The sequence below is a fragment of the Lepidochelys kempii genome, chromosome 11 (genome assembly GCF_965140265.1).
Source record: "Lepidochelys kempii isolate rLepKem1 chromosome 11, rLepKem1.hap2, whole genome shotgun sequence".
Classification (NCBI taxonomy): Eukaryota; Metazoa; Chordata; order Testudines; family Cheloniidae; genus Lepidochelys; species Lepidochelys kempii.
The window spans coordinates 44,158,047-44,185,442 of NC_133266.1; the positions used below are offsets into that span (position 1 = coordinate 44,158,047).

Below are 27,396 nucleotides of genomic sequence, written 5' to 3' on the forward strand. Positions count from 1 at the left end.
TAATGTTGATTCCACTGACCTTCTGTTAGCACAGGTGATTTTTTTGTAAATGTTCTCAGTTCAGACAGCCTCCAGTATTTACCTGTAAGTGGATGTTTAAAAAGCAAGATTGTTTCTCAGTTTTTTATATAGCCACTCTTTTGCACCTTGTGACTTACATATACAGGAATCTGTGTTTTTACCGTATTCTTACAGCCCTGATTTCAGTAACTAGATAATAAGTTAATTACATTCCATCAATCATGGGCTGGGCCCAATGTTCATGAGATATGATGGCTTTTGGGAAAATAAGTTGAGAAACTAGTTAATTGTCTTTGCATCTTTTCCTAGGTATGCCAAGTGTGAATCTACAATCATGAATTGAAAAGCTGAAATGAAAATTGACTTAAGCACAGATTGTGCTTACTGCCCCAGTAGCCAGGTTAAGAGGGATAGTTAGTGCAGAAGCAAGTACAATTGAAGGGGGGGAATCATTGCAGTCCTCTTGTCACTTCCCAATTTTGCTGAAAATATTGCAGAGTTGATTGTTCTGTGATACCAGAAGTGTCATTGTAACCCATTGTCTTGATGTCGCGCATTGCATCCTGCAAAATGTTCAGCAAACTAGAAAGAGCCAAGAGGATTTGTGAGGGTTCCTCACCACTCCCTGAATTTAATTTAGCTTCTGTGCTGAAAGTCTCAAAACTTACACATTTCTTGTGGTCATGTAAAGTAAAGATGTAATTAACCACATTGCACTCAGTTTTATAGTAAACACACTAGGTCTTAAATTTTGAAAAAAGGATGGAAGAGGTTGACCAAGTTAGCTTGAATCTGGACAACTGGTAGCAAAACATCAAATGTATTAGTTAGTTAATTTAGTAGAAAATGGCATTATCCCATTTCTGACTTGCATTCTAGACTTTTCCTAAGATAATGAGACCTAGTATTGTCTTCATGTAGAGCAGACAACAAACTTTATGCTTTAACCCTATACCCTTCACGTTTTCTTGTCACCAGTGCATCCTTGTTAACTTGGTATATCCTTTGTAAACAGTAGTAATAATTATTGCCTGTATTGGGTATTCTAGCTACATCTTAAAAACCAGCTTAGCCTGTCCCCTTGCCTTTACTTTCATTTTAACCACCCAAAGCTGCTCCACATCTGGTGGTTCAATATTAACAAAGATCCTCAGTTCTGATTCTGTTAATCATAACTTGTCCTATATGATTTTTAAGTTTTAGAATGTATTTTTTTATTATCCTAGAGTCCATCCAGAGTTGTGATACTGCAGTCATCTTTATCTACTGCTGTTGAGCTCCTGTCAGTCTCTTATTCAAATCCTTTTACTGACTTCCTTTTGCCTTACATTCAAGGCATTCAGATTAAGCCAAGGTGATAAACTGGGCATAATAACCTAGATAGAGAGAAGCTTTATTGATGTGCTCAGTTCCCCCCAAATCTTTCTCACTTCTTCCTGACATGGCCAAACGTTCCTCCAAGCATCATTACCCTACTTTTCTACTGCTGCCCTTATGCTTAGAATATGCTTGCTTATGCCTATTCTAGGATACCATTCAGTATCTCTTCATGCCAGTCCCTCCATAATACAATCCTTTTACAAGGCATCTACAACGGTAACCCATCAGAGAAACTTAGTTATACATCTGCATCACCTGGAGAGTGGGCCTTCCAATTCCTGTCATTAATGACTCTTAATTGTATTGTCCAGTTTAAACTATGACCTCCTTGGGGCTGAGACCATGACCACCTTTGTCCAACATTAAACACTTAGTCTATGTCAACACTTGCGAGTGAACACAGTTACTTGTCCATGAACAGTTCGAGTGTGTACCCCGTACCTGCAGTGAGTGTTCACGTATGCTGAGCTGAGCATGGATATATGCTGTGCACTGGCGTAGTCCTTCATCCACACTACACCTTTTCATTACATGATGTTGGTGGTACACAACATTTTGGGGCAGTATCCCAGAATCTTGTGCATCACAAGAAACACTCTCTAGAAAGTGCCTTTCTGCATGTTGCTGGAACTGTATGCTGCCATCACACGTTTGATGATGTCAGCTCCCTGTCATCTCTCCCTTCTGCCAAACTGCATTGGAGACATGGAGCACGTCCATAATGAGGATGATCTGCTCATGCTATCACTTGCTGGACAAATATTCATGCAGCGCAGTACCAGATACCGGATGGAATTGGTGTGGAGAGATTTCAGATGGTGCAAATCGCTGGCCCGAAGGGGGAATGAAAATCCACTTGGATCCCTTGGAACAGGTGTTTTGGATGCCAGGACCACAACAGTATGCCCAGGGTGGACTGCTGCTTCTTGTCCTGGAAAATCATCTTGGAAACCTGGCATGACAACCATAGTTGCAGAATTTTGGAATGAGGAAGCAGACGTTAATCAAGTTCTGCAAAGAGCTTGCACCAACGCTCCAGTGCTAGACCACTCATTTTCAGAAACCCATACCGGTACAGAAGTGGGTGGTTATTACCCTTTGGAAGCTGCCAAGACCCAACAGCTGCCAGTCAGTTGCAATCCAGCTCAGGGTTGGAAAGCCAACTGTCAGGGTGGTGGTTGTACAGATTTGTGAGGTTATCAATACTGAGATCTACCAACAGGTGGTTACCATAACCGAAGACCCTGAAATGATAGCAGAATTTCAGAGGATGCCGGAGCCATCAACGGAACACACATCCCTATGCTTAAGCCACTGAAAGGGGCCAATGAATACATGAACTGCAATGGTTACCATTCACTTGTTCTTCAGGGCTTAGTGGACCACAGGGTTTGGTTCATGATGCCAGGGTGCTCAAGAGGTTGGAGGTTGGCGGGTGGAAGAAAGGACTTTATTCCCCCAAGATGACATAACTGTGGCGGGGACCCTGCATGTTCTCTCCTGCCAGAGTTTGTGAAGCCTTACCCCAACATTGCCAAACCACATAAAAGGGAATTCAACTACACAATGGTGGTTGACTGCATTTGGTGTCTGAAATCCCATTGACAATGCCACCTTCCCATCTGGATGCCAGTGTGGCTAATGCAAATCAGATTAAAATGGTGTGCAGTGCTTTGTATAGTTCATGTGAGGTTAAAGGGGAATACTTCCACAGCAAGTGTGCACAGGACAGAACTACTTCCCCAAGCTTGTACATGCAACTTGATCCCGTTTAGGCATTGTTAAAGTAATTTTTTAAAAATCTAAAGTTTTGGGAGGGAATTTACATATTCCTTCCTCACAATGTTTTCTGGCAGTGTTGCTCACAGCACTTATCAAGTGCTATGCATTAGCACTCCAATGGTAATGGTCGGGTGGAGTGGGGGTCGTAAAAGCACCGTCAGTGTCAGATATCTTCAGTATTGTTTTACTTTTGTTTCCTTCCTCTGTATTGTCACTTATTAACAAAGTCATAAAGATATTTCAGTTAAATTAGCCTCTGTTTTTCTTTGGACGGCAACAGTTATTTCATGGCTTACTTCATTGTCAAGAACCCCCTTTTTTTTTTAAAATCAGCAAATTCATAAGTAGTGGGAGGAATGGGTTTATGGGACAGATAAAATTGTTTGCATTTCCATGGCATCAGACTTTTCCTACTCCATCCCAAACCTCTAGGGAGTATCACATTGATCATACTCAGGAAACAAGGTGCACACAAGTGAAATGCACAGTAACTTTTATTTACATATATTGAACCTAGAATCTAAAATTTTAACAGGAAAAACTGAACAAAAAAAATTCCCACCAGGGAAATGGGCAAACATTAAAGTCTGTGGAAATGTCTCCTCTCCATTCCCTTGCCCTGAGAGAGGGAATGGCTGTGGATTATTGTGCAGGGGGACAAACGGAATGTCTTCTGCATGGGGTTTGGGAGTTGAGCTCAAGCTGAACTACAGGGACAGGATGAGGCTCTTCCCCAGAGCATGGAGAAGGGAGGGGTTCCCCTGCAAGTGGTGGTGGCAGAGCATATTGTGCCTGGTGTTGAGCATGCTCCTCCCTGGCAGTGGGGAGGAGTGAAGGGGATCCAGGGCCTCAGCAGCAACTTGGCCAGCTGCTGAAGGAAGAGAAGTGGGAGGTGGTGGTGGTGCCTGCTCTGAAAGAGGAATAGCAGAGAGCATTCTGCCACCAGTTGGACTAAGTGAGTGCATGATCCCCTTCCCTTTTTGCATGCTTCCATTGCCTGTGTTGTCTGTCCGTTTGCAGGAATGGCTCATCCTTCCTCAGAGCCCAGTCCTCCCTTGTCCTAAGGAAGTCCAACTGCTCTATGTCCCAGGAGTGCATGAAGGATCTCAGGCTCCTGTATCAGAGTGGGACATAGAAATAGTGGTTAAAACTGTACAGTGTAAGCTTTTCCCTTATGCCTTCTCATCCATCTGTTTGGCAGAGGTGGCAAAGGTAGTTTTAATAGATCCAGATTCTTCCCAATAAAAATATAAAAATTTGCCTTCTCCAGCCTCCATGAAACCTCCCAGTAGAGGGGAATGTTTCTGCTGGTACTTGTGAAGTCATAGAGGACAGTGTACACTGAACATGCAGTGTTCAGCACCCAGATGTGCTCTAAAGACCACGTGGCAGCTTTTGGAACATGCTCCATGATCACTGGTGCTAATCAGTACAGTTCAAAGGAGAATTGAAAGTGCTCAATGCACGCTGCTAGTACCTCTGGCAACAGTGAGTCAGAGACCTTTTATAATTTTGGGTGAGGGTCAGGCATCCAAGCGATCAATGCATTGTGGAAATGGGCCTGGAAGGCTATCAATAACTGTGACCTGCTGTGCGCTCCTTGCCCCCGTCTATGCTGCACTGTACAACAGGAACAAAGCCATGCCACAGTGGAGGCATGTACATACCCACACCCCTCATGAATGCTAGCTTTCTCACATTAGACTGTCCCTCAGGAAGTGCTTCAGGACGGTAGGGGGGGTAATGGCACAACAACACACATGTAACCATGTACACTTGCATTGTAGACACACCATCATAGTGCTTCTGCGTTTTTTAAAAATGGGCATGAATTAATATTTGCAATGAATGCCTGAGAAGTGGTTACAAGACCAAATGAAACACTTAAATAGTCTGTCTCTTCTGTTGCAAGATTCCTTCCATTTGGCTTGAAAAATATTTGTTCTAGATTAGACTTGATTTATGTCTTATGGTTTAAGAAGTATTTCCTCTGCATTAGTGTCATGCTTGCTATAATATAGTTTGTTGGAACTTTATCTGGCTTACATATTTGATTAATTAAGAGTCTCTTCTTTTCAATTAAAGATTCTTGACCTAGGGGGACATTAAATCCTCCTTAACCAGAGCCATATCCTTGATCTTTGACATACTTGTCAGTTAAGTGCTTTCCTAATTTGTACATTAGATGAATACCATGAGTTAGGTGGAGATGCAGTATAAACTACGTGTTTGTTGACCATTCATTCATTACCGAGAATGTGATATTTCAATTATGCCCTTCATTCAATTTTGTGGAAAGTATGTGCTCTTCTTGAGTCTATAGATTTTGTCCGTTTTGGATCTAGCAGTGTCCACTTACTATGTTTTTCCTAAGTGCATAAACCCTAATGTCACTAGATGAATTTCACTTGCTAGTTGATGCATAGAGTTATCTGTCCTGAAGAAAAGGAAATGAAACCTTACTCTTCAGGCTACAAACTTGTTTCTAGCACATGGATTTTTATTAGTGTCTTCTGCTTACAATAAAAATTGGCATTCCATATTTGATGCTTGTGTACCAACATAATGCCATCACCAACTAGGAACCTAATAAGTCGTCTTATTGTTATATAAGAACTGCTGCAAGTGCTGTGAAAATGCCAAAATTAAGCATTGTAAAGGATTTATTTCTCAACAGAAATTTTTGGTAGTTTTGGTTTTAAAAAAAAGGGAGGGGAGAGGAAATTAAATGTAATTAGAAATAGTGGTTAAAACTGTACAGTGTAAGCTTTTCCCTTATGCCTTCTCATCCATCTGTTTGGCAGAGGTGGCAAAGGTAGTTTTAATAGATCCAGATTCTTCCCAATAAAAATATAAAAATGAGACAAAGCATTGTTCAATAATTAGCATAGGAATTAGTGAGATCTAGAGTAATATTGTGAATCAGCTAATATTAAACGCTGGGTTGCTTATACGACAGTGTTGTACTACTTACAACGCATTTTTTCTTCAACAGGGTGACACAGACTTACGACGCAGGTGCATGTGTCTATTTCTATTTTGCCTTTAACTACAGGGGAATTAGTGACCCTATACGTGTCTATGAACAAATTGAGGTAATGTACATATGTACAACTTCATTTTTTATCTTAAGTGTTAAATCCAATTTGAATAAGAGGATTAGCAGAGTGTATTATGGCTCTGATAATTGGCTCCTTGGCTTCTCATGCAGGGAGGCACTATGATCTTACTTCGCACTGTTTGCAAGGCACCTTCCTAGCCTTGGAGTTTTCTTCCCATCTATTAGTATTCCTGTTCCCTACTACCAGATAATATGTCTGCCTGCTCTATCAGTAAAATTGCATTCCAGTTGCTGAGCTGTAGAGAATAATACAAAGACTCTAAAATCTTGTCTAGACTTGGAAATTTATCATAATATAGCTCAGTTTTTCTCCAGAATAGCTATTCCAGAATATGTAAAATAAATTCCAGAATAACTATATTGTATAAACCCCATTTGGATATTCTTAGTCTGGAATACAAGTGCCTTTTTCCAGTTAGGGGAAAAGTGGATTAAGTTTAATCAGGAAAAGACACTCTTATGTGTACCGTATATTAATAATTAGTATACAATACTTGTCAGAATCATATAATGTACCAAACTTTGCATTTAACTAACGTTTTTAATGTTTCCTTCAATTTAGACAGCTGCTAGAGAGGAAATCCTTGCCAATGGAGGAAGTCTGTCACATCACCATGGAGGTATTGTTTCTAGTTCTCAATGTTTATCTATTTTATTATAAACCATACAAAATATTTTCTGGATAGTTTTTATTTTTTAACTTGGAAGAATTTTTCAGGGACATTACTTGAAATTATCCCACAAAATCCTCCTTGTAGGCCATACCCTGCTCCTTTATAAGAGTTCCACGGGAAACCTGGCTGGTCTTGGCTGCCTTGCTGCTGGACCATGGTGCTACACATTTTACATGCAGTACATTCTTGGGAACCCAGAACATTTGATAAGAGATTTCCCATATGATTGAGAATAACATTCATATTTGACTGGCCCGTATTTTTGTAAGTGGCTTATGCTGATCAAGCACACGTAAAGATTTTTAGGTTCATGTACATAGAATCTCAAAATAAAGTAGTAAGATTATAATTTGTTTTTCTTGAAAGCTATTACAAAACCTCTTGCTTTTGTTATCTACATTAATGCTGTTGAGTCCTAAATCCCCCTAGAATATTTGTCGATGGTGGCAAATTTACTGGCAGACCTTTTTATGGCTAGAACAGTTATGATTATAGTGTAGAAAATATTTTCTGCTTTGGGTATATAGTATATTGTAACAGTGAAAGAAAATGAGGCTTAGGTTATAGGTTCAAGTGATTGCACATGTCCATTCCAATGTAGGTGTGTGCAGACCTAGAGCACAATCGCCGGAAGTTTTTCCCTCGGTGGTATCCATCAGGTCTGGTGCTCTCTAGTGCTCAGCGACACTATAAAGGGGCCAGCTGACCCCACATTGCTTCAGTTCCTTCTTACTGCCTGTGATGGTTGATGGAACTGTTCCCCTTGCTCTGTGCAGGCATCCTGTTTTCTTGGCCCCAACTATAACTTTCTGTGGTCTCTAATGTGTCAGTGCTAGGCTAGGGAGCTCACCTGTGGCCTTTGGTCTCAGGATCAATGGCTCCATGTCTAGTTGGCAGCCGGTATCAAGTGGAGTGCCCAAAGGGTCGGTCCTGGGGCCGGTTTTGTTCAATATCTTCATAAATGATCTGGAGGATGGTGTGGATTGCGCACTCAGCAAATTTGCGGATGATACTAAACTGGGAGGACTGGTAGATACGCTGGAGGGGAGGGATAGGATACAGAAGGACCTAGACAAATTGGAGGATTGGGCCAAAAGAAATCTGATGAGGTTCAATAAGGATAAGTGCAGGGTCCTGCACTTAGGACGGAAGAACCCAATGCACAGCTACAGACTAGGGACCGAATGGCTAGGCAGCAGTTCTGCGGAAAAGGACCTAGGGGTGACAGTGGACGAGAAGCTGGATATGAGTCAGCAGTGTGCCCTTGTTGCCAAGAAGGCCAATGGCATTTTGGGATGTATAAGTAGGGGCATAGCGAGCAGATCGAGGGACGTGATCGTTCCCCTCTATTCGACATTGGTGAGGCCTCATCTGGAGTACTGTGTCCAGTTTTGGGCCCCACACTTCAAGAAGGATGTGGATAAATTGGAGAGAGTCCAGCGAAGGGCAACAAAAATGATTAGGGGACTGGAACACATGAGTTATGAGGAGAGGCTGAGGGAGCTGGGATTGTTTAGCCTGCAGAAGAGAAGAATGAGGGGGGATTTGATAGCTGCTTTCAACTACCTGAAAGGGGGTTCCAAAGAGGATGGCTCTAGACTGTTCTCAATGGTAGCAGATGACAGAACGAGGAGTAATGGTCTCAAGTTGCAGTGGGGGAGGTTTAGATTGGATATTAGGAAAAACTTTTTCACTAAGAGGGTGGTGAAACACTGGAATGCGTTACCTAGGGAGGTGGTAGAATCTCCTTCCTTAGAGGTTTTTAAGGTCAGGCTTGACAAAGTCCTGGCTGGGATGATTTAACTGGGAATTGGTCCTGCTTCGAGCAGGGGGTTGGACTAGATGACCTTCTGGGGTCCCTTCCAACCCTGATATTCTATGATTCTATGATCAGGTAAGGTGAGCTATTACCAGCAGGAGAGCGGGGGATAGGGGGGGAACCTTTTGTAGTGATAATCAAGGTGGGCCATTTCCAGCAGTTGTCAAGAACGTATGAGGAACGGTGGTGTGGGAATAAACATGGGGAAATAATTTTACTTTGTGTAATGACCCATCCACTCCCAGTCTTTATTCAAGCCTAGGTTAATTGTATCCAGTTTGCAAATTAATTCCAATTCAGCAGTCTCTCATTGGAGTCTGTTTTTGAAGTTTTTTGGTTGAAGAATTGCCACTTTTAGGTCTGTAATCAAGTGACCAAAGAGATTGAAGTGTTCTCCAACTGATTTTTGAATGTTATAATTCTTGACGTCTGATTTGTGTCCATCTCACAGACAACAGGACAGCCATGTTCTATATCAACAAACAGGGAGGGGCTTGTTTCCCCGCACACCAAGTCAAGAGGTAGTTTGGCTGTGGGAATTTTGCATAGCCTATTTCATTTTGAGGCTTCCTTCCTACCAGGAGCACAGAACAAGCTGGCGGAGCGCCTCAGCAGGTCTTCGATCATCACAAGTGGTCACTTCTGCTGGATATCATGAAGGACACTTTCTAGTAGTGGGGACTTGCCTAGTAGACTGTTTGACCTGGTACAACAGGAAGTATCATCAGTTATGCTTGCTGCAAGGTAACAGCCTGGGGTTGCTTACAGCTGCCTTCCTTCTTTTGTGGAAGGGTCACCTGTACTATGTGTTCTGTCCTATTCCGGTCATATATAAGGTCCTGCTAAAGATCAAATGAGACTGAGTATGGGTCAGCCTGATAGCCCAGCATGGCCCCACCAGCATTGGTTTGCCACCCTGCTAGATCTCTCTATGGCAACCCACTTCCTCTGCACCTGATCTCTCAGGACCATGGTGATCTCCACCTAAACCTTGTCTCCCTTGACCTGGTGGCCTGAAAGCTTCATGGCTGAAACCAGGAGCATGGGCCTGGTCAGAGCAGATTTGACAGATCCTCTTAGGTAGTAGGAAACCCTATACCAGGGCTGCTTACCCCACTAAATGGAAGTGATTCTCCCTCTGGTCTTCCCAGCCAGGCGGTCTTGCCAACAGTTTCGTCACTGCAGCTTATTCTGGACTACCTACTATACCTGAAACAGCTTGGTTTGAATATCTCCTCAATCAAGGTTTCAGAGTAGCAGCCGTGTTAGTCTGTATCCGCAAAAAGAAAAGGAGTACTTGTGGCACCTCAGAGACTAACAGGTTCACCTGACAGCAAAATTGGCTTTTCACCCTCATGTTTCGCCCTTTGTGTTCTCACATGAGATGTCTGTGTTTCTTTAAGGGCCTAGAGAGGATGTACCCCCAAGTAAGAGAGCCCATCCATCCTTGGACCTCAATCTGGTCTTATTAAAGCTTATGGGCCCACCATTTGAGCTGATAGCATCATGTTTCTTGCTATCTCTCTGCTGGAAAGTGGCTGCCTTACTGGCCATCACTTCCACTAGGAGAGATTCCAGAGATCTGGGCTCCCACTTCAGAACCGCCATACACTCTTTTCCTTAGAGATAAGGTACAGTTGCGTCCTCACCGCACATTCCTCCTGAAAGTGGTTTCTCAGTTCCATAACGATCAAGCTATCGTCTTGTCCGTTTTCTATCAGAAGCCACATGCAAACAGGAAAGAGTAAGAGCCTCACTCATTGGATGTTAAATATATGCTAGCATTCTACATAGAAAGGACCAAACTGTTCTGGAAGTCCATCCAGCTATTTGTAGCAGTAGCAGACAGGATGAAAGGTTTTCCCCTGTCTGTTCAAAGAATTTCCTCATAGATCACATCAAGTATTTTCACATGTTGTGAACTAGCGGGTGTTCCACCCTCACCTAGCCCAGCTGCTCACTCCACGAGGGTACAGGCATCCTCAATGACATTTCTGGCACAGATTCCTATTCAGGACACTTACAAAGCTGCAACTTGATCATAGGTGCACGCAATCTCTTCTCATTATGCTATTGCCCAGCAGGCCAGGGATGATGCCAGATTTAGTCGAGCTGTGTTGCGGTCAAGCATGTCTGTGAACTCTGAGCCCATTTATTTAACTGGTTGGGAGCCACCTACATTGGAATGGACATGTCCAATCACTTGAAGAAAAAATGGTTACTAACCTTCCATAACTGTTCTTCGAGATGTTGCACATGTCCATTCCAAGACCTGCCCTTGTTACCCCTCTTATCGGAGTTGGCCAAAAAGAAGGAACTGAATGGGCCTGGGGTTGGCCAGCCCCTTTATAACGGCATTACCAGTGTGTGGCACCAGAGGGCACCAGAGCTGACGCAACAGATACCACCGAGGGAAAATTCTCTGACTATGCTCAGGGCACAAACACAGCTATATTGGAATGGGCATGTGCAACATATCTCAAAGAACAGCAGTTATGGAAGGCTAGTAACCATTTTTTCTAGGTATAATAAGATCTTAAAACCTGCTCAACTTGTATCTTTATATAATAATTCTTCTGCTTAACAGGACTCTTATTTATTAAGAGCACTTAAACTGTTTCAAACATTTAATGTTGTTTGGCGTTCTACTTATTGGTGGAACTAATAGTGCCCCCTATTATTAAGATTGCCCAATATTTCCCAACCTAATAGACCCTGTATTCAGTTGGTTATAATTTTGCCAAATTTTAATCATTTGGGTTGAAATTTTCTGGGCTGGCATCTTCTTCAAGCTAAAGGCTTTTGAGGTTTTTTCTTTTTTTAACAATTCAGCCAAATGGTTAAGACACTTAAGAACAAGGGTAGAAAAAAATATTTTGCCAGTGTTAAATTCTGGAGACTTTTACTTTGAAATTCTCTAATGCCCACATACTTTGATACAGGGATTTGAAACTTGGCAGGGGGTTGTCCTTTGTGTCATAGATGTGCCTTTTGGTATCTTCATAAAACACCTCCCAAATTTGCTGAAGTTACAAGCCTTAGAAATCTCAGTTTGTGGATGCTTAGTAGAGATTTCTTCGATTTTATTTGCTAAAGTCTCCAAAGATTCTATCCTTGGTGAGCATTTTTGAGCCTCTCACAGCTCTTAATGCTGACCAGACTGCATATGCACTATCCCCATGGAGCGACTGAGCATGTTTTATTCCCTCCCACCTGCTGCCTGTGACTGGACTGTGCACGTGCCATTCCCATAGTGCAACCTGGCACGCTCCAGCCCAGGGCTACAAGAGCAAAGCTGGATTTTTGTCTGTAATGACTACTCTCAACTGCTCCAGGCTGGGATGAGGCTGGTCACCAGATCTTAGAGCAGGGAGTCTCTCCTGTGTTCTCAGTGACCTTCCCCTGCTGGTGCCCAGGCAGCGTGGAGGAGGAAGCAATCTGATTTTGAATGCAGGGGGACAAGAGCCTGGCCGGTAGGAGGGAAAAGAGTAGCCTGGAACTGGACATGGGGGGAAAGGACTGAGACTGGAACTGAGAGCTGGGGTGGGGAGGAGGAAAACTCAGACTGGGAGCCTGTGAAGGAAACAATAGAAGCATGGGATTGGGGTCGACAGTGAGATTGAATGAGGGGCTAAGGGGAGAGAGCAAGACTGGGTCTGGCTGGACCAGGAGGCTGGGCTGAGAAGCAGCATGGGGAGAGAGGGGAGACACCTGAGAAGGTGCAGGGAGAGAATCAGAGATTGGCTGGGCAAAATTACTAGAACAAAGAACCATGGGGAAGGGAAGATTGAGATTGGATGAAGAGCCCAGTGAAGGAGACAAGTACTGGAAGAAGAGACTGATCAGATGAGGAGCTGAAAGAGGGGAAGTGGGACTGCCTGGGCAAGGAGAGTGGATGTGGGAAGAATGATACTGAGAATTGGAGAGGATTGGGACTTTGACAGTGAGGCGCTGGAGGGAGACAGACTGATTGGGTAAGCAAGCTGGGGTAGCAAGGAGAATGGGAGTGGGGCAAGGAGCCAAGCTTGGGGAAGAGGGACAGGGCATAAGGGGTCAAGCCTGTGGGGAAACACAAGTCTGCACACAAGTGCACAATCTCCCAGTGTCCCAAGAGCTTGGAATGAAACCCAAAATTGAGTCTTGCCATTCCTCTGCTGTCAGCAAAAATCACTGAAACCACTGACAAAGTATGTCTCATCTCCCTCTAGTGCTGGTCCAACAGAGGATGACAACTCACTACTGATATCAGTTACTCCGTTAGTTCAAGTGTCAGAGGTCTGTTCTGTGGTTCTAAAGGTTCCACCCCGCTGATGAACCATATGCGTGTCAATTTGATGCCACATGATGGAATTTTGTTTTTACAATTTACTTTTTTAAACTTCTAGGAGATTATACACAAACAATGTTGAAAGAACATTATTAAGGTTGCAAAGTCAAGCACTGAAAAGTTTGGAAATGCCAGAATTAAGGTCACCTGTACAACTTTAATTTGGACCCCATATGCTTATGCATTATGATGTGCATAGACTATGCAGACTGTCGGTCCTTCATCAGTTGAAACTGAGCCTATAACAACAAGTCTTCCAGTCTTCTCTCACTCTGGCCATCTTTTGCCATGCTTGTCCATATCTCCTTGTTAGGAAATCATCCCACCTCTTTGGAGGCCGACTGCGTGGCCATTTTTGTTCTCGCAGATACCACTCGGATATAGCTGCGGTCCATCTGTTGTCGCTGAGTTGGGCCACATGTCCCGCGCACCGCATTTTGCTGAGCCTACTTTCAACAACAACGTCTCGCACTCCAGACTGCTGCCTAATTATTTCATTGGGGATGTGATCACGGAGCGAAATGCCCAAAAATGTTCGTTCCATCGCTCTCTGTGTAACAGACAGTTGATGTTCAATCTTTGTCAGCGACCATGTTTCGCTGCCATATAACATCCCTGGAAGCACGGTAGAGTTAAAAAGATTCACACAAGTTGTTTCTCTGATCTTTCCTTGGAGGATGTCCTTGATGTCATTGAGTGCGCACCATCCCACTTTTTTTTCTGTGTGACAGTTCGCCTTTCTGATTGTGGCACATGTTGATTTCCTGGCCCAAATAAATGTATTTATCAACCTCTTGGATCTGCTCTCCTCCAAGAGTTATTTGGGTTCTTGGCAGAACATCTGATCTCATGTATTTCGTTTTTGACTTGTTCATTTTTAATCCGACTTGACTGCTTTTCGCGTTCAGTTCTTTAAGCATTCTCTCAAGCTGGGCTGTATTTTCGGCTATCAGCACTATATCATTTGGAAACCTGAGATGGTTTAGCCGCTCGCCATTGATATTAATCCCTCCTTTCAAGTCTGCTCGTCGAAAAACCAATTCACGACAGGCTGCGAATAATTTTGGTGAAACTGTATCTCCTTGTTTCACACCTTTCTTGAGCTTCAATCACGGCGTTAGTCTCTAAACTGTTGAACGCCTTCTCGTAGTCCACGAAGGCAATGCACAAAGGGAACTTGTATTCCCTTGAATGCTCTAATAGTTGGTTTAGAATGAAGATGTGGTCTATCGCGCTGTAATTCCTTCGGAAGCCAGCCTGCTCTCTAGGTTGCTGTTCATCCAGGTTTTGTGACAGTTGATTTGTTGTTGTTTTACTGAACAACTTACAGATATGCAAAAGCATGCAGATCAGGTGATAGTTCTTTAGATTTTCTGTAGTTCTGTAGATTTTGATGTAGTCCTTAAAATTACACGATCCCATTATTTTTTCCACAAGATCCCTGCCTCATTCACTGCACAGGATGGACCTGCTCTGGGGATGAATTAGGGTTGTGAATTAGGAGGCTGTTGTCTAAAGGACCCCCTACCTCATCTCTTCAGAAGCTAGAAGATGTGTAGAAAATGAGGCACGGGATAGCAGGAAGAGGACCGTTTCATGGTTAAGGTAGTTGAATGCTGCCCTAGAGAAATGGATTCTCTCTCTGCCTTTGCCACTGAGTTCTTAAGTGATCTTAGGTAAGTCACTTCACAGGAAACCTTAATTCTGGCATCTCCTAAACTTTTGAGTGCTTGACTTTGCAATCTTAATGTTCTTTTAACAGTCTTTTTTTGTGGAATTTTATATATTTCTGGTAAAGATGAAAAACTGAATTCAATAGACATTGGGAATGGACAAATCCTTTATTTGCTACATGAGAAACATCCATATAAAATCTTTGTGTATACTTTATGTATACATGTCTCTCTCACTCAGTATGCTGATTTTGACACTTCACATCCTGAATAAGGAAATGGGGAATAATTTGTTATGGATTCTCAGTCTTTTAATGAGTTTTTAGTCTCCTTGTGAATGAAGATGCATGTCGAAGCAAAGATCCATCATGTATATGTGTAACCTGCTGACAAACCTTCCACGTGTGTAGAGTAAAGTTAATTTAGCTATGTAAACTTGATAGAAATGTGTTTCTCCCCTATGTCCGCTCTTTTTAAATTCCAAGACCACCTAGAATAGAAATGCAGTTGTTTTAAAGTTTCTAGCTCTTGATTTGAGTTCAGATTTTGAAATGAATTGTTTAATTGCATTATCTTTCCCTTCCCCTAGCTCCACTCTCTTGGGGGATTGTCAAGAAACTGAGTCAGAATGAAGAAAAGGGGAAATATAACCTAAAAGAAAACTCTTAATTTTGAAGTTGAAATTGAGCTCTTTGTGAAAATTGAAAGACATAAGGTGTGGGGGAGTGCAAAGTTGGGTTTACACCACCTTGATAGCTCCCTGATCTTTGGGAGTCACTCCAAATTCCCGTGCTAACTCCAGGGCTGCTCTAAGTTGTAGTTGATTGCCCACTGCTCCAAAGGGCGCTTTCCACAGCCTGGACACAGGAGCCCTTGGATGTGGGAAGCATGGCTGCTATAGAATGAGGGGAAACAAAGTATGGAAAAAAAACCACCTTTTTAAAAAAAAAAAAAGTGTCATTAATCTGGGACAACAAATACTGAAATGCCTTAATCATAATTGTGTGAATATTGCATGGCATCACTATTGAGCAGACTAAGGTTGTGTGAGTGGGTGCCTCAATTGTATTTCCATACCCTTGTCTGTTTGTATTTCTTTTAACTTTAACACTGACTCTGAATTTCTTGGGTTTCTAATGCTTAGTTTTGGGTTCATTACAACATCTCTGAAATGTTTTATTAATTCCTGAATTACTGATATATATTTCTCTACCTCAACTCAATTTTAAGTATTTTTGTCTTGTCAGAGGGGGGTGTATTATGTAATATATGTAATATTGTGTTTTATATAATATGCAAGATGGGATTTTTGTCTCTTGTGCTACACAGACTTACTGTTGAGAATTAGCCTAACAGTATCCATTTTATTTACTGACCTTCAGGCCTTGTCTTGACATTCTCAGCACTGCTTTTGAGTTCTTGTGTGGGGAAAGGGAGAATATTGATGCAATTTCTCTTAGTGTTTGTCCTGTAATTGTGATTAATAACGGTTGCTTTCCCTATCTGGAAACAGACAGGCTGGTTTGTCTGCCTACAATCATGTTGTGATAAATGGAGCTATTTTAACTCTGGTTTTGTGTATCAAAGAAAACAGATGTAGTCTGGGACTTGAGGCTATAGGAAATATAAAGCCTGCTTAACTCAATCCTCATAGTGCTTGTTGTAATGGAAGAACTGGTCAGGTTATAAAACAAGTTTATACTAAAAATCTTTATAGCTATAACTTGTGTATGGACCCAAATCACACAGTCAACCACTTGCAGTGAAAATTCAAATCTTGATAAACTCAAGTTATAAAAAGTAATGTTACAAATATTTTAATTTAAGTTTAAAACAAAGCCCAAGACAATGTTTCCTTCCGCAACCAGTGTGAGCAAAACAAAACAAAAAAAAATCATTTTTATTTTACTTAAAATATGCCTATCTCTAGAATAAGAAATATCTCCAAGTGGAGAGAAATTCTTAATGGACTAAGTGTGAGACACCACACTGCTGAACTGAAGTAGGAATTTGAGGTAGGGAGGCTGTTCCAAAGAGTGCCTCCTTTTCTCTGTTGTAGAATATCATGCTTTGGACTCTGATTATCTTATTGTTGGGTACTGTAAGGCATTCCAGTAAAGGTACAGAAAAAGTCACATAAGTAACCTACAAATATTGGACTGTTCCTAGCAGATGTATGGTATACTTCACTCTGTCCTTTTTACTTTATCCAGTGGCCTACTTTTTATCTTAGTGTTCAGTGTCTTGTTTCTCTAGGATATATGTTTCATGGGAAAAATTACTCCCAGTAAGGCTAGATATTTAGGTCCCTGTAGAAACAGCATCCAGCTGCTAGGAGGAGTATGTGACAGTTGGAGAAAGCTCCTTTCTCCATGGGTCCCATATTGCTGTCCTTGCTTTCTGAGTGAGTAGGAGATCCAACACCACGCAAATGAAGAGGTGTGGCTACAGTAGGGCTACAGTGCAGTGGCATTGGGGTCCCTAGATTAACTTAAAGCAGTCCAGTGGGATGGATTTATGCCTGGCACCCACTGCTCAACCACCTGGCCTCTCTACCATAGCCTTTTCTCTGCAGTCCCACTCAGTCCCCGTCCTCACCCCTCCAGTCACACATTTTGCATCCCCAATGAGACAAAGCTCTGCCTATTCACTATACGCCAGCTGCCACATTTCACCAACACCTGCTCCTCCCCCAGTCACATATCTTCAAAGGTATTAAGGATGGTCCTGATGGGCCAGGAGAGCTGTTGTCCCTCTGTCTGGTTCCACTGGGCAACAGGGCTTGTGCTGCCTATGTAATGCACCCCTCCTTCTGCTGAAAGCAGCACAAAGGAGAAGCTACAGCCGAGTGCTGGTAGCGCAAGGAGCACAATGTTAGGTGCCTGGTTACAACAAAATGGCATATTTCACAGTCGAAATACGGCATTTTTTGGCAGTTTGGCAAAATTCCACACATGCAGAAATGCAGAACACGTGGGGTACTGTATACAATACAGGGATCATTTCACACAGCTTTGAAAATCAGTCTCTTCTGGGTTTGGATAGAGCAGCTATTCTACATCACGAGTGTCACACTAGTGTTTTCAGGACAGGAACAGACCCATCTATTCATCCAGTTGATGCAACAGGGGGGTTTATTCTTAAGTAGGTAGAGTGAAATTGCTGAAGATCAAACGTCATGATGGCCACAGGAACAAGGATCCCTACTCCTGTTAAGTGTCAGGCCACCTCTGAAAGCCACCAGTGGTCAGGCCTCTGTTCTGTATCTCAGTTGAAATATTGTCTTATAACAGCATGCTACAGAGTTAATACAGTGCTGCATCACCAGCCCCAATTCATGCAGTACCCTGGGTTTTAACTTGGGTCTCCATTCCTTAGAGGGAACTATCTGCAAACCACCCGAATGGAGCTTGGTCCACAGTTTGAGAATCTCTGGTCTAAGAAACTTACTGTTCAGGACTCACTTCTTTAAACTACTCATTATTTTTTACTTTCATTGTTCTGCAACACCAGCTTTATCATTTACATTGTATTAAAAATGCTAAATTGTGAGCATTTCCCATTATCTTTACAGTCAGAAATTTGTCATTCCATCTGCTGCATAACACCTGGCATCTTACATCATCAAAAATGGCTATTAACAAAAGTTCTTCAGAATACATTTAATAACAGAATTGTAGGTATTAGTAAGTCAGTCAAAGGTCCTGAATAAACAGGTCTTTGACCTGAAGTTTGCCTAACCTTAGCTTTGGTGGATCACCAGAGAGCAGGTTCCCTAGGCATGGACACTCCATTGAGAGTGTCCTGCCCATCTGTCCTGGAGTGCTTCACCCCAAGCACAAAGTAAAATGATCCATAAAATCACAACTCTCATGATAAAACATGAGATAATGTCACACAAAAGTGGGTTCCAAACTATTTAGGATACCCATAGAAGAGGGGTAGGCAACCTATGGGACGCGCGCCAAAGGCGGCATGCAAGCTGATTTTCAGTGGCACTCACACTGCCTGGGTCCTGGCCACCAGTCCAGAGGGCTCTGCATTTTAATTTAATTTTAAATGAAGCTGCTTAAACATTTTAAAAATCTTATTTATTTTACATACAACAATAGTTTAGTTATATATTATAGACTTACAAAAAGAGACCTTCTGAAAACATTAAAATGTATTACTGGCATGCGAAACCTTAAATTAGAGTGAATAAATGAAGACTCGGCACACCACTTCTGAAAGGTTGCTGACCCCTGCCATAGACCATAACCAACACTTTCAGCTACTCTCTTGACCAAAAGAGTTGTCAGTGCATACCATGTGGAACATCAGCATTATGTGGTAACCACTTGCCTCATTGGAGATTGGACTACTGCATTAGCTGAAGCTTCTAGGTATTTTTGAGGCAGAGTTCCAAATAGAGCACATGATGGTGATCTAGCCTTCAGGTTTCAAGAACCTGGATTACTATGTCAAGATGCATGAACAATCACAGCTGAACAAGTACTGTTGCTTGAGGCATTCTAGCAATGGATCTGATGTGATGAGAATGTGAATCATATTGGCAAAAGTTGGATATGCACTTCCAATTGATGTATGTACATCTCCCTTCCCATATTTAAAAAAAAATCCAATTCATGAAAAAATTTAATCATTTTCTTCATGCATCACTGAACAGGAAAAGACACACCTTGCCCCCTCCCAGTCACTAGTTCATTTATTAAGAAATCCTTCTGTTTTCATCCTATTTCAGTTGAAATCAGTGAAATGTCCAAATGTGTCAGTACACTGTCCATTTAGGAAGAGAATAAGTGCATATTTGCTTGGAAGTTCATTGTACTTTGGTTATTTATAACCTAGTTAAAGGGTTAGAATCCTAGGATACACTTTTAAAATTTTATACACATAGTTTATAGATCTTAACCATATTTATGAGGAAAATGCAGTATAAAGATTGCACATAGATGTATAGACCTAAATGAGCTGCATGGCAGCTTTCATCTCTTCTATAACATATAGGGATCTTAAAAATAACGTTTGTTTTCTCGCTGAATTTGTCCTGTTCCATTTTGCAAACAGTGGATCTCTTTTTCCTGTTTCTAATGGTGCTTGAAATTACATGACTGGTTTTGATTACTTATTTATGCACCAGTATAATCAATTGTTAGCACGTTTGTTGGGATTGGGCATTTGCCATTAGTTTTAAAATCTTAGTCAGTCCCATATTTTTCACCTTGGATAATTAGTCTCAAATGTCTTATGAAGGATATTATGATGTTGCATTGTGGTGAGGCAACATGATCCCACGAATAGAGTTTATTCTGATAGGACTAATAGGGAAAAGAGTAGCAGCCCCAAAGTACGACTATTGTGGTGAGATATAAAAGCATATATAAACAGCTGCTATGTAGCTAAAGATGCACATGTCAGTTCAATTTTAGTGGCTTTTAAATATAACTTTTAAAATACAGAAACCTGATATCTGGAGATTTTCCTCTATTCAGAAGTAAGCTATTGTAATTCTTAATCGTTTAGGCTCAAAAATGGATCTGTTTTTTGTTTTGGAAGGTAGTCTTTCTTTCAGATCCATGTTGTCTTGTAGTTAGTTTTTTCACAACTCTGTGTGTCTCTCTAAGCTGCTCCAGTAATTTTAAGAAGCTTAATTACTTTTTTCTCTAAAACATTTCAAGGAATCTTGTTCCTTTTTCCTGCCCTTGAAAGAATGAATATATATCTACACAGACTCTAAAAACTTCTGAGATCCAGGCCCTTGAATATTTAATATATATGAAGATGGTTAATTTCTTTAATATGTAATGGGGTATCCTGTGTAGATAAAACAAATGGAATATTCACAAGGTGGAAGCAAACTTAGTGAGATACTAAAATTAGTACTGCCTTTCTGTATGAATGACACCAGAATCTTCTACACAAGTCTTATTATTTTGTGTAGCGTTTTTCTTGAATTATATGCCCTTGTAGTTACATGTAAGATGGTAAATAGAACAATTTAAATTTGCTAAGTAAACAATTGCTTTAACTTTCCGTTTTTAACCTCTAGATAAAAAAATTAATTGCAATAGCTGACAAGACTATGTAAAACTCATTAGCCCTGGACAGCAGGAGCTCACAGCCCAATGCTACCAAGGGGTTAAAATTCTTTTATCAGATATGTTCATGGAGGACCACTGATATATCTTCTGTACAGCTTTTTTACTTTCCAGTTCACTAATCAAATGTATGTTAGATTTATTATTGTAAAAGTATAAACCATAGAAAATTTGACAAGATAGATGTGTAAATTATCACTCTGACAGAACTAATGATGCACTCCAAGCACCTTCTGTTTTCTAGCACTTGGTGAGTGACTTCATTAAATATGCAATGGCTGTTTGGTGTCTGCTCAGACGGTAGTTCAGTTCCTCATGGAATTGCATTATTACTAGAGGTGTAAAAAGAGGCAGGCATGCTAGCTGTTGGGCATCCTGCTGTGGTTCTAATGTGCTCCATCTTGTTGGAGCAGTTGTTTGCAGTCTTTTCAGGACAATTACATCCGTAACCACAGGACACATTCACTGAAACTATATTACAGATAACGGTTGAAAATGGCAATGAGCGTTCAACTCCTTGTCTCTAACTGCCAAAGTGTAGATTGCTTGAAGTGATGGTCAAGCCATATCCACCGTCTTTATAGTTTTTTATTAATTTAACTAGGCAAAAATATCACTTTGCTTAGGAGACAATAGAATTATAATGACAAGATATTATAGAGGGGGATTTCTTATGGGAAGACTATGAAATAAGACTGGCAGTTACTCTTATTGCATATGAATTTTAATATCTCTACTACACACTTAATACACATGTACAAATAGTCATTTTTACTACATTTCAGGATTGGGTTTTCAGCATGTTTTGCAATATTTTACACTGCTTTCTTTCAGTCAGCACTGTAGCTAGTTTATATTCCTTAAGGTATAAGCAAAAATATTCTGTTCTCCAGTGATGTCCCCATCATTCATTTTTCTGATGACAGTTTGATGGCTACCCTGAGAATGGGACACAAAAGATGGTTGGAATTTAGCTTCAGATACTCTTAAAGATTTCCAAGAGGCAGATACTATAGTATATCACCTCCTCCTGACAAATGGATTGTATCTTAGGCTGGCAAGCTAAATGCTATCCTGTAATGAAAGAATGTCCCCTATTTTGATTGACCTATTAAATCAGGGTTGATTACTTGGTTAATTAATAAATAACATTCCCATAAAGTGTCCATTTAAGTTAACCATTAAAATAACTTGTTTATGTGAGAGAAGTTGAGATAAATTGCTGTTTTATCCAACAAATGTAAATTTCTGTCATATATAATTTAGAAAAAACTCTACGTTAAAAAACCTCTGAAAATTAGGCTTCCACATTGTGAATTTATATTCACAACTACCGAGAATGTATTTTATGTAGAGATTTTTCTAAACTGAAACATGCCACTTTTAGGTGAGTGAATATTACATTTTATACTTTACGAGTTTTAATTTCTCCGTTAGAGATTTCCATGGGTTTTTAGGCTGATCCTATTTTAAACCTGAAGGTCACTTTTAACATATTTACTTAGTGGTTAAAACTTACTGTTTCCTGCACAGGCTAAGCAGAACAATTCTTGATATGTTTTATTTTTATTTATTTTCTCCTAACATTTTTAAATTTCTTAATAAGATGAGGATCTGGGGCTCTTTTAAAAATGTATGCAATTACCATTTCACTATTTGTAATCTGACACATGATTTCAACCTAAACTTCATCTAAATTTCATAGTTTGCAAAGAAAGTAGACAGCGTAGAACACAAGCTTCCTCTGGGAGTACACTGAGCTTAATGAGCTTGATAGTCTGGTAGGCTCAATAAATCAAATAAAGCAAAACATTTCTCATTTTTGAATAAAAGCATTTATCACACAGTGTTTATTCATTCATGGTCGTAAGATTGATTGGCTCCTAGTATCATGCCACATATTGAAGCATTTTTGTTTTTGTTTTTCCAGTGGGCAAGTTGCGAAAGCAGTGGATGAAGGAGAGTATCTCTGACGTTGGCTTGGGGATGCTTAAGTCTGTCAAAGAATATGTGGACCCCAATAACATCTTTGGAAACAGGAACCTTTTATAAAACCCTTACTATCTGAAAATTTCAAAATTACGATTTCTAGCCTCATTGTACTGTTATCCCAGTAATCAAATATAACATGGACTGAACTTCAAAAGCTAATATCTTTCTTATATTGGTTTTCCTCCAATAAAATGTAAACATTCACTATTAACATTCACAGATTTACTGACTCTACTCCTAAACCTCTCTTAAAACACAACCTGGCAGAGGCACATCAAGGTATATACCAGCTTGCAAATGCAGATATAGCATTCCAAGTTTGGTTAAGCAGTACTGCCAATGATTGTTGTTTCCATGCTGGATGAAGCCAGCTGTTCTTTATTAAAGCATCCCCTGCAAGAAGAACAAAGACTGACGTTGGTGTTGTCTACATAAACAGCTGCTCACTCAGCCTCTTGCTAGAGGAAAGTTGCTGGGAAGCACATGAGAGGTGGATTACACTAAGGGAATACTTCTGTGTGCTGAAGGGTTAAGCAAGTAGCAGTATAAATGTAGGCTTTCTGTTTAAAAGATGCAACATAGTTCTGTAGGAAGTTTGGCTTGTCGGTCTCCCTTTCAGCATTGAAAAATTTAAAATCTTTGAGAAGAACACTTAACTAAAGTGTAGCCTGAGTTGTATTTGCATTGCTGGGATAATCTTCTTTAATATGCTAGTCAGTCAGTCATAAGTTTTGTACAGAACAGCAGACATTTCTCATTGTATATTAACAGGTTTGTTACATAAAATTATTGCCTTCATGAACACTGCATTCCTAATGTGTCTAGTTTCACTTTATTTTTGTGTAGATGCAAAATAATCCTTTTTTCCCCAATAGCAAATGTTTTGGCTATTTTAAAATAAAACTTTGTCCAGCACTGTATCTTGAAACAGGTCTCAACAGTTTCAAGGTTGAAACAGTTTTATTAATCTAAAATGGAGAATATACTGTCTGAAAATGAAGTTTCCAATTTTAATTTCTTTATTGGCCTTTCTGAATTACTGGTTTACGTAACTAGGAGCTGCAAATGTAGTCCTCCATATAATCAAAAATATGGAATTTATTTTCTTAAACAATCTGTAAAACAGTATCAGTCCTGAAACAATTTTACATTAAAACCAGGATCTTAAAACAAGTGAAATTAAAATTTAAAACTGTTTGTCAATATTCATGATTCATATTTTGACATGGATTCTTTTCTTAAAGCTAATAATCCAACTTTTGATATTTAAAGTATTTAATCATATAGGGTAGTAACTCAAAATGTAAACTATCTTTACGAGGACATACTGTCTAATTAGCTAACTGCTATACAACTCTATGTGGGCAGTTTGGACACCTTTATAGAAGTAACCTTCACATGAAAAACCTAAATTTAAAATCGAGGCATTTGTGTTTTTAAACTATTTTAAAATAATTAGCTGTCAATTTTAGTAATAAAACATTAAAGATTATAATTTTATAATCTATAAATTAACAGATTATAACACCATAGTCTGACAACATAATTTAAAACTCATTTTATTTTAAATTGACCACACTCTATCATCCTATTGCTTGAAAAATACTGCATATCTAACCAAAACTTGGAAGCTATTTTATAACTAATTTAGAATATCTGAAGAATTGTCACAGATTGAAGTGTCACTAGCGGAGGTTTTGGAATTAAGAAACTTAACAGTAACAAGTAACTGGGACCAGATGGCATTCACCCAAGAATTCTGAAAGAACTCAAATGTGAAATTGCGGAACTGTTAACTATGGTTTGTAACCTCTCCTTTAAATCAGCTACTGTACCCAGTGACTGGAAGATATCTAATGTAACGCCATTGTTTAAGAAGGGCTCTAGAGGTGATTCTGGCAATTACAGACCGGTAAGTCTAACGTCAGTACCGGGCAAACTAGTTGAGATAATAGTAAAGAATAAAATTGTCAGACACATAGAACATAAATTGTTGTGCAAAAGTCAACATGGTTTCTGTAAAGGGAGATCATGTCTTACTAATCTAAGAGTTCTTTGCGGGGGGTCAACAAACATGTGGACAAGGGGGATCCAGTGGACATAGTGTACTTAGATTTCCGGAAAGCCTTTTGACGAGGTTCTTCACCAAAGGCTCTTAGTAAATTAAGCTCTCATGGGATAAGAGGGAAGATCCTTTCATGGATTGAGACCTAGTTAAAAGATGGGGAACAAAGGGTCGGAATAAATGGTAAATTTTCAGAATGGAAAGGGGTAACTAGTGGTGTTCCCCAAGGGTCCGTCCTAGGACCAATCCTATTCAACTTTTTCATAAATGATCTGGAGAAAGGGGTAAACAGTGAGGTGGCAAAGTTTGCAGATATTAAACTGCTCAAGATAGTTAAGACCAAAGCAGACTGTGAAGAACTTCAAAAAGATCTCACAAAACTAAGTGACTGGGCAACAAAATGGCAAATGAAATTTAATGTGGATAAATGTAAAGTAATGCACATTGGGAAAAAATAACCCCAACTATACATACAATATGATGGAGGCTAATTTAACTACAACTAATCAGGAGAAAGATCTTGGAGTCATCGTGGATAGTTCTCTGAAGATGTCCATGCAGCGTGCAGCAGCAGTCAAAAAGGAAAATGGGATGTTAGGAATCCTTAAAAAAGGGATAGAGAATAAGACTGAGAATATCTTGTTGCCCTTATGTAAATCCATGGTACGCCCACATCTTGAATACTGCTTACAGATGTCATCTCAAAAAAGATTTACTGGCATTAGAAAAGGTTCAGAAAAGGGCAACTAAAATGATTAGGGGTTTGGAACGGTTCCCAAATGAGGAGAGATTAAAGAGGTTAGGACTTTTCAGCTTGGAAAAGAGGAGACTAAAGGGGGATATGATAGAGGTATACAAAATCATGAGTGGTGTGGAGAAAGTGAATAAGGAAAAGTTATTTACTTGTTCCCATAATATAAGAAGTAGGGGCCACCAAATGAAATTAATGGGTAGCAGGTTTAAAACAAAGAAAAGGAAGTTCTTCACTCAGCGCACAGTCAGCCTGTGGAACTCCTTGCCTGAGGAGGTTGTGAAGGCTAGGACAACAATAGGGTTTAAAAGAGAACTTGATAAATTCATGGAGGTTAAGTCCATTAATGGCTATTAGCCAGGATGGTAAGGAATGGTGTCCCTAGCCTCTGTTTGTCAGAGGCTGGAGATGGATGGCAGGAGAGAGATCACTTGATCCTTACCTGTTAGGTTCACTCCCTTTGGGCCACCTGGCATTGGCCACTGTCGGCAGACAGGATACTGGGCTGGATGGACCTTTGATCTGACCCAGTGTGGCCATTCTTATGTTCTTAATAGCTGATTAAAAATCACCTAAAAGACCATGACTACCCAAATAGCACTTTCAAATATATGAATTCAAAAGATAACAAATTAAAACAATTCATTATGGTCTGAGTCATAAAATAGGAAGTTACTGTGGTATTTTTAATGCAGCTAGAATTTTTTTAATGTGTTTCATGACATTTTAGTTTAAAAAGTGAATCCAGCCTTCCTGTATTTTACTTTTAAAGTTTTGGCCCATGGAGTTCATGTTTCAGCAGCACCGAAAAATTTGCAATCATAGTTAGTGTTAGAAAGCTCTGACTTCCAGCACTATATGGGTAAGTGTTCCTTATTCAACATGTACAGCATGTACTTTTCAACAAGGTGAATCTGTAATCTTTCTTTTTTATGCTGAGGATTTCTCAATTTTGCATACTGTGCAAATGGTGGTTACATGTCTACTGCTGGAATCCTGCTGACTACTAGTATCACTCTGCTAGAAGTCAGTAAATATGTGCCTCAATATACACAGCATGTCTAACTATGAAGAATCAGATTTATGAATGAATGGATACATGAAAACCATTTTCTTTTTGGAATATGACAACACAAGTAGAATTACAGTAAGAAGGACTGGGTTTCCTTATGGCAGTTTTACTCAATATGAGCAAGTTGTGCTGTCTCCAAAGTCTTGTTGGCTCATTTGATTTAAAGTACTATCTGGCACTACAAATGCTACGGTTTCCCCTCCCAGTGTTACCTTCCTAACCATGTTTCCCCATCCTTTATATGTTAATGGAAGTTGTACAGGTAAATCTCTTCTCATGCAGTCGTCTATGCAGCCATAAATCTGTGATTATAACCGGATGTGAAGTTGATATCACAAAGTAAAAATTTACATCAGTTAGTCTTGTCTTGTGTAATAAAGTGAAATAACTTGGAGCTCCTACATGCAGTAATAGCAGTGGACAGGCCTGAGAAAATGGTAAATCGCAAATTAATATGAACAAATTCTAATTAGTACACTTCTTACAGCCATTTTGCTTAGTTTCTTCTTAATTTTCTTTTCTTAAACAGTGTCTTATGGATTGTTCAAAGCCTAATTTAAAACCCTGCATCTGTAAAATATACATAACTCTAGTAGTTCAAAAAGTGAGAGATTCAGC

The 27,396-nt window shown here is 40.2% G+C and overlaps 1 protein-coding gene across 19 annotated transcripts in view; it reads left to right on the forward strand.

The window, feature by feature from the left end:
* AGPS (alkylglycerone phosphate synthase) overlaps positions 1–25,760 on the forward strand; it is a 180,230-nt gene extending 154,470 nt beyond the window's left edge. For 12 of the 19 annotated variants that reach the window (XM_073305970.1, XM_073305969.1, XM_073305972.1 and 9 more), the window contains 3 exons: positions 6,179–6,278; positions 6,867–6,924; positions 22,829–25,760. In XM_073305970.1, the coding sequence (XP_073162071.1) occupies positions 6,179–6,278; positions 6,867–6,924; positions 22,829–22,950 (280 nt within the window). In that variant the 3' untranslated portion in view covers positions 22,951–25,760. Of the gene's footprint in view, positions 1–330; positions 4,635–6,178; positions 6,279–6,866; positions 6,925–15,386; positions 15,513–22,828 lie in introns of those variants that run through there. The other 7 variants (XM_073305964.1, XM_073305968.1, XM_073305974.1 and 4 more) reach the window with 7 other exon arrangements.
* Positions 25,761–27,396: the final 1,636 nt, after the last annotated feature.